The sequence below is a fragment of the Poecilia reticulata genome, chromosome 20 (assembly GCF_904066995.2).
Source record: "Poecilia reticulata chromosome 20, P_reticulata-male-v2, whole genome shotgun sequence".
Lineage (NCBI taxonomy): Eukaryota > Metazoa > Chordata > Actinopteri > Cyprinodontiformes > Poeciliidae > Poecilia > Poecilia reticulata.
The window spans coordinates 24,670,379-24,684,957 of NC_088849.1; the positions used below are offsets into that span (position 1 = coordinate 24,670,379).

Sequence of the window (14,579 nt, forward strand, 5' to 3'; positions counted from 1 at the left end):
TTGTCATTTCTTTTGGGGGGATTATTGTTGTTGTCTTAATAACCTTTTCCATAATCAAAATATTTTTTCACTAATATTTTTATGTTTAGTTTTAGTAATTGTTATTTTTGTTTGTAGTAAACTTTTTTTTGTTTTGTTTTATAATTATCATTATTTTATTTTTATTGTTTTATTGTTGTTGCTGTTGTTGTTGTTGTTATTACTATACCAAGCAGAGGACAACCAATAAGCTCATGTTCCACTACAGTTCTCCACGGGTGATTGGTGGAAGCTGTCATCCAATCACAATTCGTCTTGAAAGTGGCTTCTTGGTCAGTTTGGATCTTTTTTCACCTCCTCGAAAAAAAATCATAAATAACTACCCTAATTTATCTTTAGAAGCACGATATACTTTTACTTACCAAGATGTTTCTTTTCCATTGCCCTGTCAGGCTAAGTTAATGGCACTTTTAGAGCTAGAAAGAAGCTGAAAGTGTCTTGTATTTAGTCGTCCCATTGGGAGCTAACCAGCGTTAGCATTTGGGCTAGCATGACAACCAGTGGAAATACCATCGTCAGTATGTTTCCTTCTGATTTTCATTGCAGCGGGTAAGTTGAAACTAACACTTGGGGTGATTTCAGCCGTGCGTCGGCTTTATATCATGTATTTCAACGGTGGATAAAATAATTTTAGAGTTCAGGGTCAGGGTAAGTGAGCTAAGGCTGCTAGCAGCTGTGTGTCAGCTAACTGCGGTGTCGCTGTTCCTTGTGCAAACACAGCTGTAGGGAATCTTTGTTGGTCAAACTGTCCCTAATTCCAATGTAAATGCCTCTCAATCGACCTCCTAGTGACAAATATCACACATATACGTTTGATAAGGCGAATGTTGGTTCACTTTTTGCTTTAATGTCCTCAAATTCACATCAGTTTTCCGTATATGGCGTTGTGTTGGAATGTTCTTTGTATTGTTGCAGCAAAACTTATTACATGGCCCAATTCAAAAACTTATAATCATGATTGTTTAAACTTATATATAAGGATTGAATAAGATTTTGGAAACTGAATAAAAATTTCCTGACCTAGTGAACAAATTTGTATTTTAATTTTGATGAATTTGTAATCTTATATTTTCTGTTTTGTGGTTTTATCTCTTGTCACCCCCTATCTTTTTGTTAAAAGGCCTCGACTATGGACTTTAGAAGAAATTGTGTTCCTTCCAAACGGATGACGATGTCGCCTCTTACATCTGGATCATTCTGGTTTCTGTGGCAGTCATCAACCACTCCTGCAGGTTATTTGCATTTTTAATCAATGTTCTTTGACATAAAGTACATAAGTTTGAACAAAGCTCTCCAAAAGTCAATTACTGGTTAATGTATTCTCAGTTTGGGCATTATTTTTGTTTACCTCTTAAAACCCAGACTATTGTGAAGACAATAAAGTGCTGTCGGTGGATCCCTGGCATTCACAAGAGTTGGAGACCACAGCTGCCTCCCAGCAGCTTAAACTCATCTGAAAACACTTATAACCGCTTATGTTAATTGTTAAAACACCAAAATTTACCTCATTATCATTTGATAGGCATCTTAGCATTACAGCAGTTGCTAATATGTAATGACAGAAATTCAAATGAATGGCTCTCCAGGATTGGCTGCTTTGCAAACCCCAGACAATAGCAGGTCAACAAGTAGCTTTGTTCATAGGTCTTCTGAATTCTTTACATTTGCTGTATGAAAAAACAATAAAAAAAATAAAATCTGGGGTTACGTTCCACAGAAAAATTAGTGGAACAGGTGGAGGTCGACTGTACACCCTGTACGTTCTGCTGTGCTGTATTCACATTTAGGAGTCTTCTAAGATGCTATGATGGTAATCTAGTGCAGTCAAAGTATTGAAAGTGGGGGTTTTGTGACTGTCATAAAAAGAATAATCTCTTTGTAGCAACTTTTGTTTATGCTGGAATATAAGATGTCACAAGAATATACTACCCATAAATGTAGATAGAAATATATTTTTACAATAATCTTTAAAATTCTCCAGGAAAAGTAGATGAATAAACAGTTGTAATTACATAGGGATTAAACAAAAGTTTATCTTTGTGGAATGTGCTTGAACAACACTTTCAATTGTAGCAGAACTTGTAGAAAACATGTAAATAGAGCATAGAAGACAACAATTAAACCAAACTTGAGTAGTTATTTGTTTTTGATTAACTAAAAGGGTCGAAGTCATTCGTACAATGAAACAAATTAGATTTACCTTTGACTAATGTGCATTGACAAACAAAAAAACTTCAGGTAAATCTAAATAAACTCAAAGTTCAAAAAGAATTTGCAATAAGTAAAAAATATCCAAATTTAATCATCGGTATTATTAGCCAGCTCCTACTTTCAACCCAGGACTGCATGGCATTACACAGAACATTGATCCACATTACCGTCATTCACACCAACTTTAAATCTTTTCTGAAAGTATTTGCAGAGTTGCCATAATCTCCATTTTCTTGTTAATTACCTTAAAATTGATCTAGTGAGTGCTGACAGCAGGTAGGATAGACCTTCCAACCAGAGCTTTTGTTTCATTTCTTCCTCCACATATAACCATGATCTGTTTTTCCTGGTAATTTTGCTGTGTAAGAGTTTTTTTTTATTTTTATGCTGACCCACAATGCCCTGTGGTGTAGCCCACCCCTTGTATTTGGTTCACTTTAAGTGGCCTGTGGTTTTAGGCAGACCCAGGTCACTTCTTTGATCTCCACCTTTGATGGCACATTCGCATCACAACCGGACTTTCTATGCAAACGAGCTGGAGTCGGATTCAAACTAAACATTAAGGGACACAAGAGTTTTTCAGGTTTAAACAGATCTAAGGTGGTCTCCACGGCAAGTAAAGCTGGTTTTAAAGAATGTGTAATTAAAGAAGACTGATTAATTTAGCTTCAGCCTTTCTAAGTGTGATATTTTGAATTGAAGAAAAGAAAGTACTCTGAATTTTATGGTTCAGTTGGGGTTTTTTATATTCTGCAGGAATATGATCTATAATCTGTACTGGTGAAAATTCAGACACAGAAAGAAAAGCTTTTGACTAATCTATTAATTTGAAAGTTAAAAACCAAATTAATCATTAGTTGCTGCCCAATGACAGAATTATTGTATGTCTTCTCACAATAGAAAACTGATTTAGAATTGAGCTTCATTCTGGTTTCAGACAAACTTCTTTCAACTCCTCACTGAATGGTTCAGCTGCTGCAAAATAAACTCGAGAAGCATTCATACATTTGTCTTGCTTATTGACATGTTTGTGTTCCAGATTAATTATCCAATAGCAGAATACTAAGTAATGTTTGTTGCTTTTTAATAAATGTTTTTATTTTTGGGAAGGGCACACATTGAGACCCATGTTCATCCATGTAGGTCTGTCTGCTTCCTGTTGCATTCTGTAAGATTTTGCTTCATGATTTTAAATAACTTTCTGTAAGTTGATAACCTTTGCTTTCCTAGAAATTTGGTGCCTCAATGAAAAATACAGGTACATATGAAAGGTAATTTTATTACAATATTTTATTAACTTGTTGCACTGCAGAAAGTAACTTTTTAGATTTATTATTTCAATAATATTCCACATCCCACTCCTACAGAAGTTTGTTTATTCTTTTAAAAAATGGGGCAATGCAAAAACAAGTCTTGGAAATGTGGGAATGATTTAATGTATTCCTAAAAATTCCTCTTTCTAAATATAGGATATGATGAATTAGTGAATTTTAATTTCCAGCAGGCATTTTTCTTTTGATCCGCTTGTGTCCCGTTCTTTTTGTTCCACTTGGTGGCGATATATGCTAGTCATTTGAATCAGTTGGGTAATAACATATGTGTTGTCTAACCTTCATAATGTAAAATTACTAATATATATAGTAGTTTTATACCAGATTTTTATGAGTTTACTTTGATTTTTTTCCTGACCGTGTGTATAGTTTTTAATCATTGTTAGTTTTTGTACAATAATATGGTGGGAGATTTACCCTGGTTTTGCTTTAAATATGCATTTATTTTTTTTAAATCAAACTAGTAGCACCCTGGTAAATAACAGCATAACATCCCGAGTCTGGAAAGCTGGAAGTTCCGAACCCATCACCAGCATCATTTCCCCTCCTCCTCCTCTTTCCCTCGCACCCCAAGCGTTTCTCGAGCGCGCACGCGTGCGAAGCTGCGTGGGAATGGCTGTTTGTGTGACCGAGGGGGCTGGGCCGCTCGGAGCGAGCACTGAGCTGCATGAGTTTGTAATGTCCGCCATGTTGGCCATGGCGTATTGAACCGGGCAGGAACAGCGGAGCGCAGGAGCGAGAGAGACCGACAGACGGCGACTGAGACCCGGGCCTGCCCGGCTCTGTTCGCGCTGCTAACCGGACCTGAACGACTGCCCTCAGAACCGACTCTAAAAGAGACCGCGACAGATTCCTCAATGAGAACTCGAAGCAGACGTGCTGTTACTCCAGGCAGTTCCCAGAGATTTATGCTGCATCTTTTATTATAAGAAATGAGTAAACTGTCGTTTCGGGCGCGGGCGTTGGATGCTTGTAAGCCCCTGCCCGTCTTCCGCTGCGAGGATTTGCCCGACCTGCACGAATATGCCTCCATCAACCGGGCGGTGCCGCAGATGCCAACTGGGATGGAAAAGGAGGAGGAATCGGTACGTTATTTTAAAAGGCGCTCGGCCGCCGCTGGATTTCTTTGACCGTGTTTTTCGGCGCCACAATGTTACCTGCGCAAGCTTGTGCAAAATGGCCGCCATTGCTGCCGTTTTGTGCGCACGACAGATCTCGACGAAGACTTTAATTTACTAAACTTTACCTATACCAGGGGCATCAAAATATCGCTATATTGTGGTGTTTTACTGAAAAGTCGTGTTTTAGCCGTCTGCTACGCTGCAAACGGCGCACGAAGGCACAAAGAAGTCACGTGACTTGTGTCGGCGCCACCATTTTGTTGACTTTTCTCTTTGCTAAAGGCGGGCAGAGGCCTTGGTTTATGTGCAATTCCGCTGCGTGAACAGCAGGGGGAGACAGCGGGCCTCCTGCTCGGTTTGACAGCTAGGAATTGGTGTGTTGACAGTTGCAGCCGTGCCATGTGTGCTGCACTTGGTGACTTGGTGGAAACTGCAGGCAGAAACGTCTTGAAATTTCATATGTAATGTCAACTTGCTGCAAAACTTTATTCAGCGTTTATTTGTCGACTTATAAAAGCTGATTTTAAGCTTGTATATAGTGTCTTGGACTTAGTAAAACCAACGTGTAGGGTGTTGTCTATAGCGATTGTAATTTGTGATGGTAATTTTGCACAATATATTTTTAATAAACGTTTATTTGAAGTTTCAATTCATGTAGTTCATCTATATTTATGATTGTGGATATATTTTAAGTGGTGGTAGAAATATTAGCTTCAATATTCATTGACTGTCACCCATTTTCAGCTTCAATTAAAATAGTTGATCTATGCTTGGGGATTTTGCTAATCTCGTATATCTAAATTTCTTATTGTACAACTTTTACAGTTATTTACGTTTGATACTTAAACTCAAAGCCTACAGAACATTCTTTCATATAAACTAGTATTGGATGACCCCGAATATTGGTTGAACTGATTTTCCCCCAAAATTATAATTGATAAGTTAGTGTAATGCCGCTTCTGATTCACATGTCATGAAAAACAATTTGTAAAGGGGGGAAAAAAGTATTGGTATTCTTCTAAATGTAAAATGTATGATACTAGACCGTTTGGAAATTGGATAGAAATAGGTAGTTATGGGATTGATTTATCATTATAATAAAACAAATGCAATAATATTGCACAATGTGCATCACTGTTATAATTAACCTCTAGGTTTTAGCATGTCAGCTACTAAAACAATGGCTGGATATGAAAATTGAAAGCAATTGGAGTTCATCTAACTGGCCAAACATGTTATTGGCAGACAGTGTGAATACATGGCACTTAAAAACATAATTGCTTCATCTGTGTCAGGTAGGGCCATTTACTGAAGTGATACTCCAACAGGCTGGCAATCTGTGATGCCAGGCAAAACGTGTCGTCATGACAACCAACATAGTTTTGTAAAATAGTCCTTTACAATTATTTAATGCCTTTCCCTCTCATACAAGATGGGCATAATTCCTTATTTGGAAAGAACTAGAACTACTATAAAATTATCAAGTTTGTTTTTAGGTATAATACAAAGTTAAACACTGGCTTTAGATTTCAGATAAAGGAATATAGTATTTTTATTTGTGTACAGGCGTCAAGTTTTAAACAAGGTTATTGAACTACATCCCATAACCACATGCCGTCCAGTCATGAGGTCTTTATTGGTATTAAAATTAAATGTGATCATTTTCCAAGTTAGAATAACTGGAGAAACAATTTTCAAGATGTTTTTATTTCTATGCTAGTTTTTATAACCTGTTTTCTATATGAATTTTTCATAACATCACACTTCAGTTTTTTCCCCAAACTGATGAATATTCAGAGAATAAATGCAAAAATAGAAATGAACAACTTCAAATCTATTTTTTCAAGATAGATTTATGATTTTAAAACATTTATTCATTTTTTACAAGAAAAGAATAGTAGACTCCAAACTGCTTTAAAGAATCTGCATTTGTGGTCTAATTTTATCTGTATTTCGGAAGTCTTATAGCATTTTATAGCTAAATTGAATTCATCCAAATGCCACAAAAGGAATGAAACAGACCTTTTACTATTCGGCTATTCATTAGTCAACTTCAGCTGTGTTTTATGTGATGTGGAGAAACAGAGAAAACTTAACAAGCTAAATGTTAAAGGAAAAAATGTGGAATTTTTAGACTTGAAAATAACAGCATTTTGATCCAGCATGGTTTGTAGGAACCTTGCCGTTACTTTAACAGCCGTTTGTTTCTTCAGTTTCATTTCCACTCGGAGCTCGGAGACTTCTCCTTTGGGATGCCACAGCAGACAGAAACACAAGGAAAACACTGACACAGTGCAAAGTCAGCAGAAACCCCGTCTCACCCCCATGCTGGCCCTCTCCCACCTACTGTACACATCCACACGGTGTCATTACATAACAGTGTGACAGAAGAGATAAAGAGGACAGTTTTACTACAAGGCAGCCGCGGCTTGGCTCCCTGACCCACATCCTCTCCAGCAGCAGCAGGGTTGTTTCTATTCTCAGTCAGCTAAATGACCGCACGTGGAGCTGAGTTACTTTGATACTAGTTTGACTTTTTAGGCACTTTAGCAACTGATTTAAAGGTGTTAGATGATAAAGCATTAAATGAGAACATCCTAGGGTTAAAACTTTATTTGTTTTAAAATCTTAGGTCCCAGTTATACTGAATAAAAAGTAAATTCAGTGTATTTTATGGAAAATATTCTCTTTTCCTGTCGCTCTTTCCTTATTTATTGGCCAATCCAGCTGTTTGTCCATATTTCCATCTCTGCCATCCATCCTTAGTCTGTCTGCTCCTTCATTTATCATCCATCCATGCATCCTTCTATCCCTGCACCCGTTCATCCATTCATCAGTTTCTGTCCATCACACCATCCTTCATCTATTCATTTGGCCATCACTCAGTCATCTTTCCATCAGCTCATTTTAATCTTTCAGATTCCATTTATAATTTTATGCTTTATCCATTTATGGATGAAGGGAAAACGTCCGTGAAACTAACAGTGAAACTAGTCCTTAAAATGAATTTCCACACACAAATTACACACAATATTTCCCCACATATCTCCTGGTCTGTGATATTTGCCTGTTACAGTCAAAACTGGACGTCTTGAGAAGGAAAACTGACTCATTCGAGTTGCTGATGAAGTGGAAGCGTGCTTCCATGGTGAGTTATGTAACCGTGGTATTTCCTGTTTGGTACCAGAGAAACTCAGCTTCAGCCTGAAGGAACAGAGTCTGTTATCAGTTGGACTGTTTGTGTTCAGCCAGTGATGCTGCCAGTTTTGTTTCAGTCGGGAAACAACAAAACCTCCATGAATGAAGCTTTCTGTACTTTAGATGCTGAAACATATCGCTGTCCTCAAGACTTCCTCGGCTTCTCCTGGCTGGCATGCGCTGGAAACACCGGCAGGAGGCCACATTTCTGTTGCCATGGCACCCTTTACTAGTCTCATCCATTTTTCTTGGGTATATTTATTACTAGGAAGGTGTGATGTGAAAAATGGATTGTTCTTCCAGCCTATCTGCATTTATGACTGAAGAGAAAAATGATGGAGCTGCTGCTGTTCCAGGATGTTTACGTGGAGAAAATATTGAACCTGTTGGAGCGACGCTTCTGTGAAGGGAAACTTTAATATTCTGTTTTGTGTTTAATATGTACATCTGTGAAAAGACCAATGATACTGAATAATATTTGCATATTTTCAAAGAATGCAAGAAAGTATTTGTCCTAGTAGGTTGTTGCTTCAGGCAGTATAATTGGAAAAACTGGGCTGTTTGCTTTTCAGGCCTGCGTTCCAGTGGAAACACTTGATGCAATGCTAACCTCAAGGATTTTTCACAGCAGCAGTTTCACATGATGCAAGGATTAAAGGAAAATGTCCTTTGAAGCCACAGAACCTTCTCTAAGGCGTTATATTAACGCTGTGTTCAGAATCGGTCATTGGCATTCGCTTAATTTGCTCCTTTAAGGCTAATTGCAGTCAGTCTGTGCAATATCAGTCATAAAGGAGTGTGGACACAATATTGTATACATAATTCATTTTCTATGCATTCAAGTTTTGCATATCGATACTAGTTTTTGTCTGATGGATTTTCCCTCTATGGCTGAACTTGGGGCTGAAACGACAAAGCTCACAGATAGGAGGTGGGATGTGTGGAGGGAAAAGAATCGGTTGTTTATTTGTAAATGCCCTTTAGAGATTCTCAAGGTCACCTTTATATTATGTCCGCACAAAGCTACATTATTATTGAAATACATGCAAAATATAGCCAGAGGTGTGTTAGTTTGGATGTTGGCGAATCTAAACAGCCGTGTTTTGAGACGAGTCTTTAATTTCTGATCTGTGGATGAATTGAAGGAAACATGTTTGTCTTATTAGCTCCCTTGTCGTCTAGTCAGTGTTGCTAATAACATGCGCTGCTGGGTAACATTGTTGCATAACTGAAGGGAAGATCCAATTTAATGTCTGAATTTTCATTCTTGTCATCTACTAAATTGCAACTCTATACTAGAAAGCCTCCATGAATTCAAAATATTGTGGTCGGGTTTTTTTTAAAGCTGCATTTGAATTCTACTGCCGAAGTACGAGAGCTGTTAGTTTAAACACGTTTGGCTCAACTGAAGCAGCCTATAAACGTCCCACTCGTTTTCTCCCGTTTTCAGACTGCAGTGCAGATGAGTTGGGATGTGTCACTCCTGGATGTAAATCTAAACGATGAAACTGTAGCTGTTGCTTCTAAAATAAACCACTTGAGTTTTCCTCCATGTGCCATTCACAAAAGCCCCTAATCTACGCTCGGCAGAGGAAATCCCTGGGCTGTGAAGCGTGGTGAGGATCAAAGCTGGGAAAGATCAGGATGTGTTTCAGGTCAGAGGAAGGTTACAGTGCCTGGCTGATACTCGCCATGGCAACTTGAACTTAATTGCCTCTGTACATGCGCTATTTATGCTGGTAACTCCGCTCTGAAACCACATGGTTTACCTGCATGTTGATTTGTGAGGTTGGAATAAATGTCGTTTAATTAAAAGACAAACACAAACTCTGAGATGTGTGTGTTGAAACCTGCTGGATTATTCATCTCTTCTGTGTTGATTTCTGATTTTATACTAAAGATTACCTACCCAAACCCATTTATCATTCTGTTTTACTTCAGCCATTAAATACAACAAAGTCTGTCTTGTATCCTGGTTCCATGAGGTGGAAGTTATTTATTCCAACAGAAAATGAAGCCTTTCCCAGATTTTCTCCACATAAATGTTAAATCCCATATTTACCTTTATCTGAAAAACAAAAAATACAAGCCGGAACATAGTACTGGTTGATGCGTTTACGGTGTGAACTATTTAGTGTTTTTGTGTAGAATAAACAAAAGGAATAGTGACGTCTTTATCTAAAATGAAAACAGCGTTTTATGGTTCCAGAGGGAAAATGTTTCTCATAGCGTATTCATGCCTGCTTTGTGAAAATACTGATGTTAGCCCAATCTCTACCCTTACTAATAACCCCAAACACGCCATACATAGTGACAACATTGGCGGATCACATGTTTGACTTATAGTTTACTAGTTTTAGAATCAAATGTGACACAAAAAACTCAACTTCATCACTTCACATCAAGGTCTCTACCCAGGTTTTGTTGGGTGGGTTTCTTGTTGTTTACTACTAACCTGATATGAAGGCTTTCTGCACATCATGTCCCAAACTCAATGTTCAACCTGGTCTTTTAGCGTTTTAACCTGAATAATCACGTTTGGTTAATATGTTTGTGTATTTCTGAAACTGAAGTGAATATTGACAACTGATGGAGCAGCAGATGAATCCGTCTTTGGCTTGTTCCTCAGCCAGATGTTACACATACTGAGTGTCTGAAGTGTAAAATTGCACTTTGGGATCAAATTATATGAGTGAAATTTTTATAATTGTTCTGCTGATCCAAGATTGAGCTTTCCAATATATCGACTCGCTAAAATCACCACTGTAGCTTGTGACTTTGCATTTTAATGCAGTAGGTGATTATATTTGCAGATCCAGTTGTCTATTCCCCTCTCAGCTGCCCCTCATGCAGTTTTATTAAGATTTCTTCCAAACCATTTTCTCTATAAAGCTGAAAGATGGATCAGCTGTTATATGGAGTATTTCTACACCATGTACATTTTAGTTGTAGGACCCAAAATCCTTAAGCTAAAAGCCAGTGCAATAGTTTTAAAATAAGAATGGGAAACTACATTTCTTGTGGCCTTTTTTCTTTTCCCAATAATATATTAGATGAAACAAAGTTACACTTTTGTGGACAACTGTTGACTGCTGATCCTGAGTTATGGCTTTATTAAAAGTCTAGTGTATAATTTTTACACTATTGCGGTCAATTGTTTTAGTTTTTGGGCGTCTCTTGGCAACAAGAACAGCATGAGATTAAAAGATGCTTCTTGTGCCACTCTGTTTTTCGTGTTAATATCAAATGAAAAAATTTTTCTGTGATAAATCTCATTAAAAAACAAAACTGTCCATCAAACCATTGTTTGCAGGCTTCATTCTTAAAACCGTGACTGGGGATGAACACAACCATTCAGAGGGTCACAAACGGCCCCCACGCCGCACTTTGGCCACCTTTCCTCTCCGTCACATCTAAATGCTTACATGCATCAAGTTCCCACCATGTTACAAATGGATTCGATGATTCTCGTCTGATCTCCTTCGATTTGACTCAAGAAGCTGCTTAATTTTCCTCCTGATTTTTAACCACTTTCCAATCGATGGAAAACCACTCGGTTAAAGGGTGTCTTACTTAATGCTGACCCACATTTGCAAATCAAGCCAGAGAACTGGTTGTGAACAGCGTGCGACGTGTAAAATGAGTAGGAGCTTTGCGAGAAGACTTGTTGGTGCAAGATTGGCCCAAATCACGGCGACTGCGTCGGCCATCTGTTGCATAAAGCTCAGAAAAGCCCCAAAAGGCTCCAAACTACAACTTAAGCTGCTTCTTACTTTCCCAAGGCATTAAGAGTGCCTTCTCAATGTTTATCTGTAGGAGTTGAATTTATGGAAGGTGGTTTGTTAAACATTTTGAAAGCAAACCAGGAAGTTTGTGTTTTAACCCTCTGTTCCCTTCCAGGAGCACCATCTCCAGAGAGCCATCTCGGCGCAGCAGGTCTACGGAGAGAAGCGGGACAGCATGGTCATCCCGGTCCCCGAGGCGGAGCGCAACATCCCGCACTACGAGCTGCTCTACCCCGGGGACTTCAAAATGCCAAAGCAGCTTATTCACATACAGCGTGAGTAGCAAGAGAAGGGTCAAAGTTCAGCTGGTGGTCTGAGCACGTGCAGACGTCACTGCTTGTCAGAAGACTTTGGTTCAGACGTTCAGTAGTTGTTTTCTGATAGACGGAGACTGATTAGTTATGGAGGTTTGACAGACTGCCAGTGAAGTTCAGAAAAGTGGAAAAATATTAATATTTCCAGATTTCATACAGCTTATCTATTTTTCATTCATTTGTTCCCACGCCTGTCTGTCCCTCACCTATCTGTCCTCCATTCATTCATGTTGTCTTTGTCTTTCGGTCCATCCATACATCTGTCATCCATCTTCTGTTTGATTTCATATTTAAAGTCTGTGGAAACTAGAAATATCTCTTGTAAGTTCACAGTAAAGTGAATTAAGTAAATTAAAAAAAAAAGACAGGCTGGGAAATTTGGGACTTAAGGCCTGGAAAAGTTTGGAAATCTAACAGCATGAATCTGACATTTTGAGAACTGCAAGTGCAGACATGTTGAGTCACATCCATCTGTTTCAAATATTTAGTTGGGTTTGTTTTTCTTTCTTTAAGGTGACTAATGCATCTGTTTTTAATTTCAGATGCTCTTGATCGTTTTTAACAGGTGGTAATAATAATGTTCCCTGTGTTTCCCCAGCTTTCAGTTTGGATACGGAGCTTCCGGACTACGACCTGGACACGGAGGATGAGACGTTTGTGAATAAGCTGAAGAAGAAAATGGAAATCACGCCGCTGCAGTTTGAGGAAATGATCGATCGACTGGAGAAAGGCAGCGGGCAGCAGGTAAAACACAACACTGCTGGTGCAAACACTTTAACAGGTTAATTAGGGGTGTCAACCCCTAATTAACCCCTCGATCAAATTTCCCCTGGATCAAATTTCTTGATCCAGTCAAGACATTTTTTTTTTTTGTTATAATTGGAGGTCATTGAATGCACCACAGGAGTCTGGAACATTATTGAAGCTAAACATTATTGGTGCAACACAGCATCTTTGAAAAGTGTTTTGTGGTAGTTTGACTGTAATCTGATTGTTTTTCCTCTCAAACCTTTAAGGTTTTTAACATAATTCACCTAAAAACGTGTCACAGCGCTGATCTCTCCTCTTCCTCTGCAGCTCGTCAGTCTGCAGGAAGCCAAGCTGCTGCTGAAGGAGGACGACGATCTGATCAAGGAGGTGTTTGACTACTGGAGCCGCAAGAGGAAAACCTGCAAGAGCGGCTCGCTCATCCCCACCGTCAAGCAGGAGAAGAGGGACGGCTCCAGCACCAGCGACCCCTATGTGGCCTTCCGCCGGCGGACTGAGAAGATGCAGACCAGGAAGGTTGTACAGAAGAATCTCGTTGCTCTAATGGGTTTTTGTTTCCGCGGCAACATGCTGGGATTGACAGATAGGCTTGTTGACTCCTCTCTTGTCAGAATCGGAAGAACGACGAGGCGTCGTATGAGAAGATGCTGAAGCTGCGCAGGGACCTGAGCCGCGCCGTCACCATCCTGGAGATGATCAAGAAGAGGGAGAAGGTCAAGAGGGAGCTGCTGCACCTCACCCTGGAGGTGGTGGAGAAAAGGTCAGAGCCTGCTTTACTTATACGCCGCATAGCTGGCCTCAGTCAGTTGTTTGTGAAACTAAACGCCTTATTTTTCTGAGAATAATGTGGAAGAACAAGTTGGCTTAGGAATCTTTCCTGTCAGGAAAGCCGTCAGATTATTTCCTTCTGGCTTTCAGCTGCTGATTTGTTTGTTTTTAGATTTTAGTTCCTCCATCTAAAATCCATCAGTGCTTCCTAGTGTTCAGGTTGGGACCTGCAGCCATCTGGAAAAATATGGAATTTTACTCGATTTCTTTTCCAGATCTGCATAAGTTTGGAAAAAAGAATGAAGTTTGAATTTCAGATGTTATATTAACAGTTAGATCCAGCCCGTTTCTATCGCTTTCCCTGATTTATTTTTCCGTCAATCAGTTTGTGTCCGTCATCTCATCAGTCTGTTTTTATCTTTTCTTCCATCCAAACTTCAGATTTTTCCACCTCTGTTCATCAGTACCACAATCTTTACATCCATCAGTTTTCCCATCCGTTTGTTTTCCCATCGTATTCCCGTCTGTCTGTCTGTCTGTCTGTCTGTCTGTCTGTCTGTCCTATTTATAATCTGTAGGTTTGTCTTTGTCCCTCAAACCTTCTATGTTTTTGCAGTTTTCTTATTAAAATCCTGCCGACTGCAGAAGTTTCTGCCATAAATTCTCAGTGAACTTCAGTATGTAGAAACACTCATAAGTTCCCATAATTTTATATAAAATGCTACTTGAATCTAAATATTACTTTCAAAGGATCTTTGATTCCCAGTGGTAGGTGGATGAAGCTGTGTATTAATGGATTGTTGGTTTTTACCCTAATGGCTCCCAACAGGTTAATTGTTTTAGATTAGCAGCTTTAATCAGGATCTGTTGGAAGTTTGTAGAAGTTTGGGAATCGGTGCTGACTCTAAACTCCTGCTTCACTGCTCCTGTTAATTGTTGGGGAACTTCAGGAGTCTTGTTTCAGTGTAATCGATTTAGAGTTTGTTTATTGAGCCTTACGTTCAGGACTCTGAGCTCATTTCCTCTCTCCTCCCAGGGAAGTTT

At 39.0% G+C, this 14,579-nt stretch overlaps 1 protein-coding gene across 2 annotated transcripts in view; it reads left to right on the top strand.

The window, feature by feature from the left end:
- Positions 1–290: 290 nt before the first annotated feature.
- LOC103456686 (enhancer of polycomb homolog 1-like) overlaps positions 291–14,579 on the top strand; it is a 35,682-nt gene continuing 21,393 nt past the window's right edge. The window contains exons 1-6 of one of the 2 annotated variants that reach the window (XM_008396399.3): positions 291–588; positions 1,160–1,271; positions 11,801–11,960; positions 12,598–12,743; positions 13,077–13,283; positions 13,379–13,527. In XM_008396399.3, coding sequence (XP_008394621.1) covers positions 11,861–11,960; positions 12,598–12,743; positions 13,077–13,283; positions 13,379–13,527 — 602 coding nt within the window. In that variant the 5' untranslated portion in view covers positions 291–588; positions 1,160–1,271; positions 11,801–11,860. Of the gene's footprint in view, positions 589–1,159; positions 1,272–4,171; positions 4,667–11,800; positions 11,961–12,597; positions 12,744–13,076; positions 13,284–13,378; positions 13,528–14,579 lie in introns of those variants that run through there. The other variant, XM_008396397.3, reaches the window with a different exon arrangement.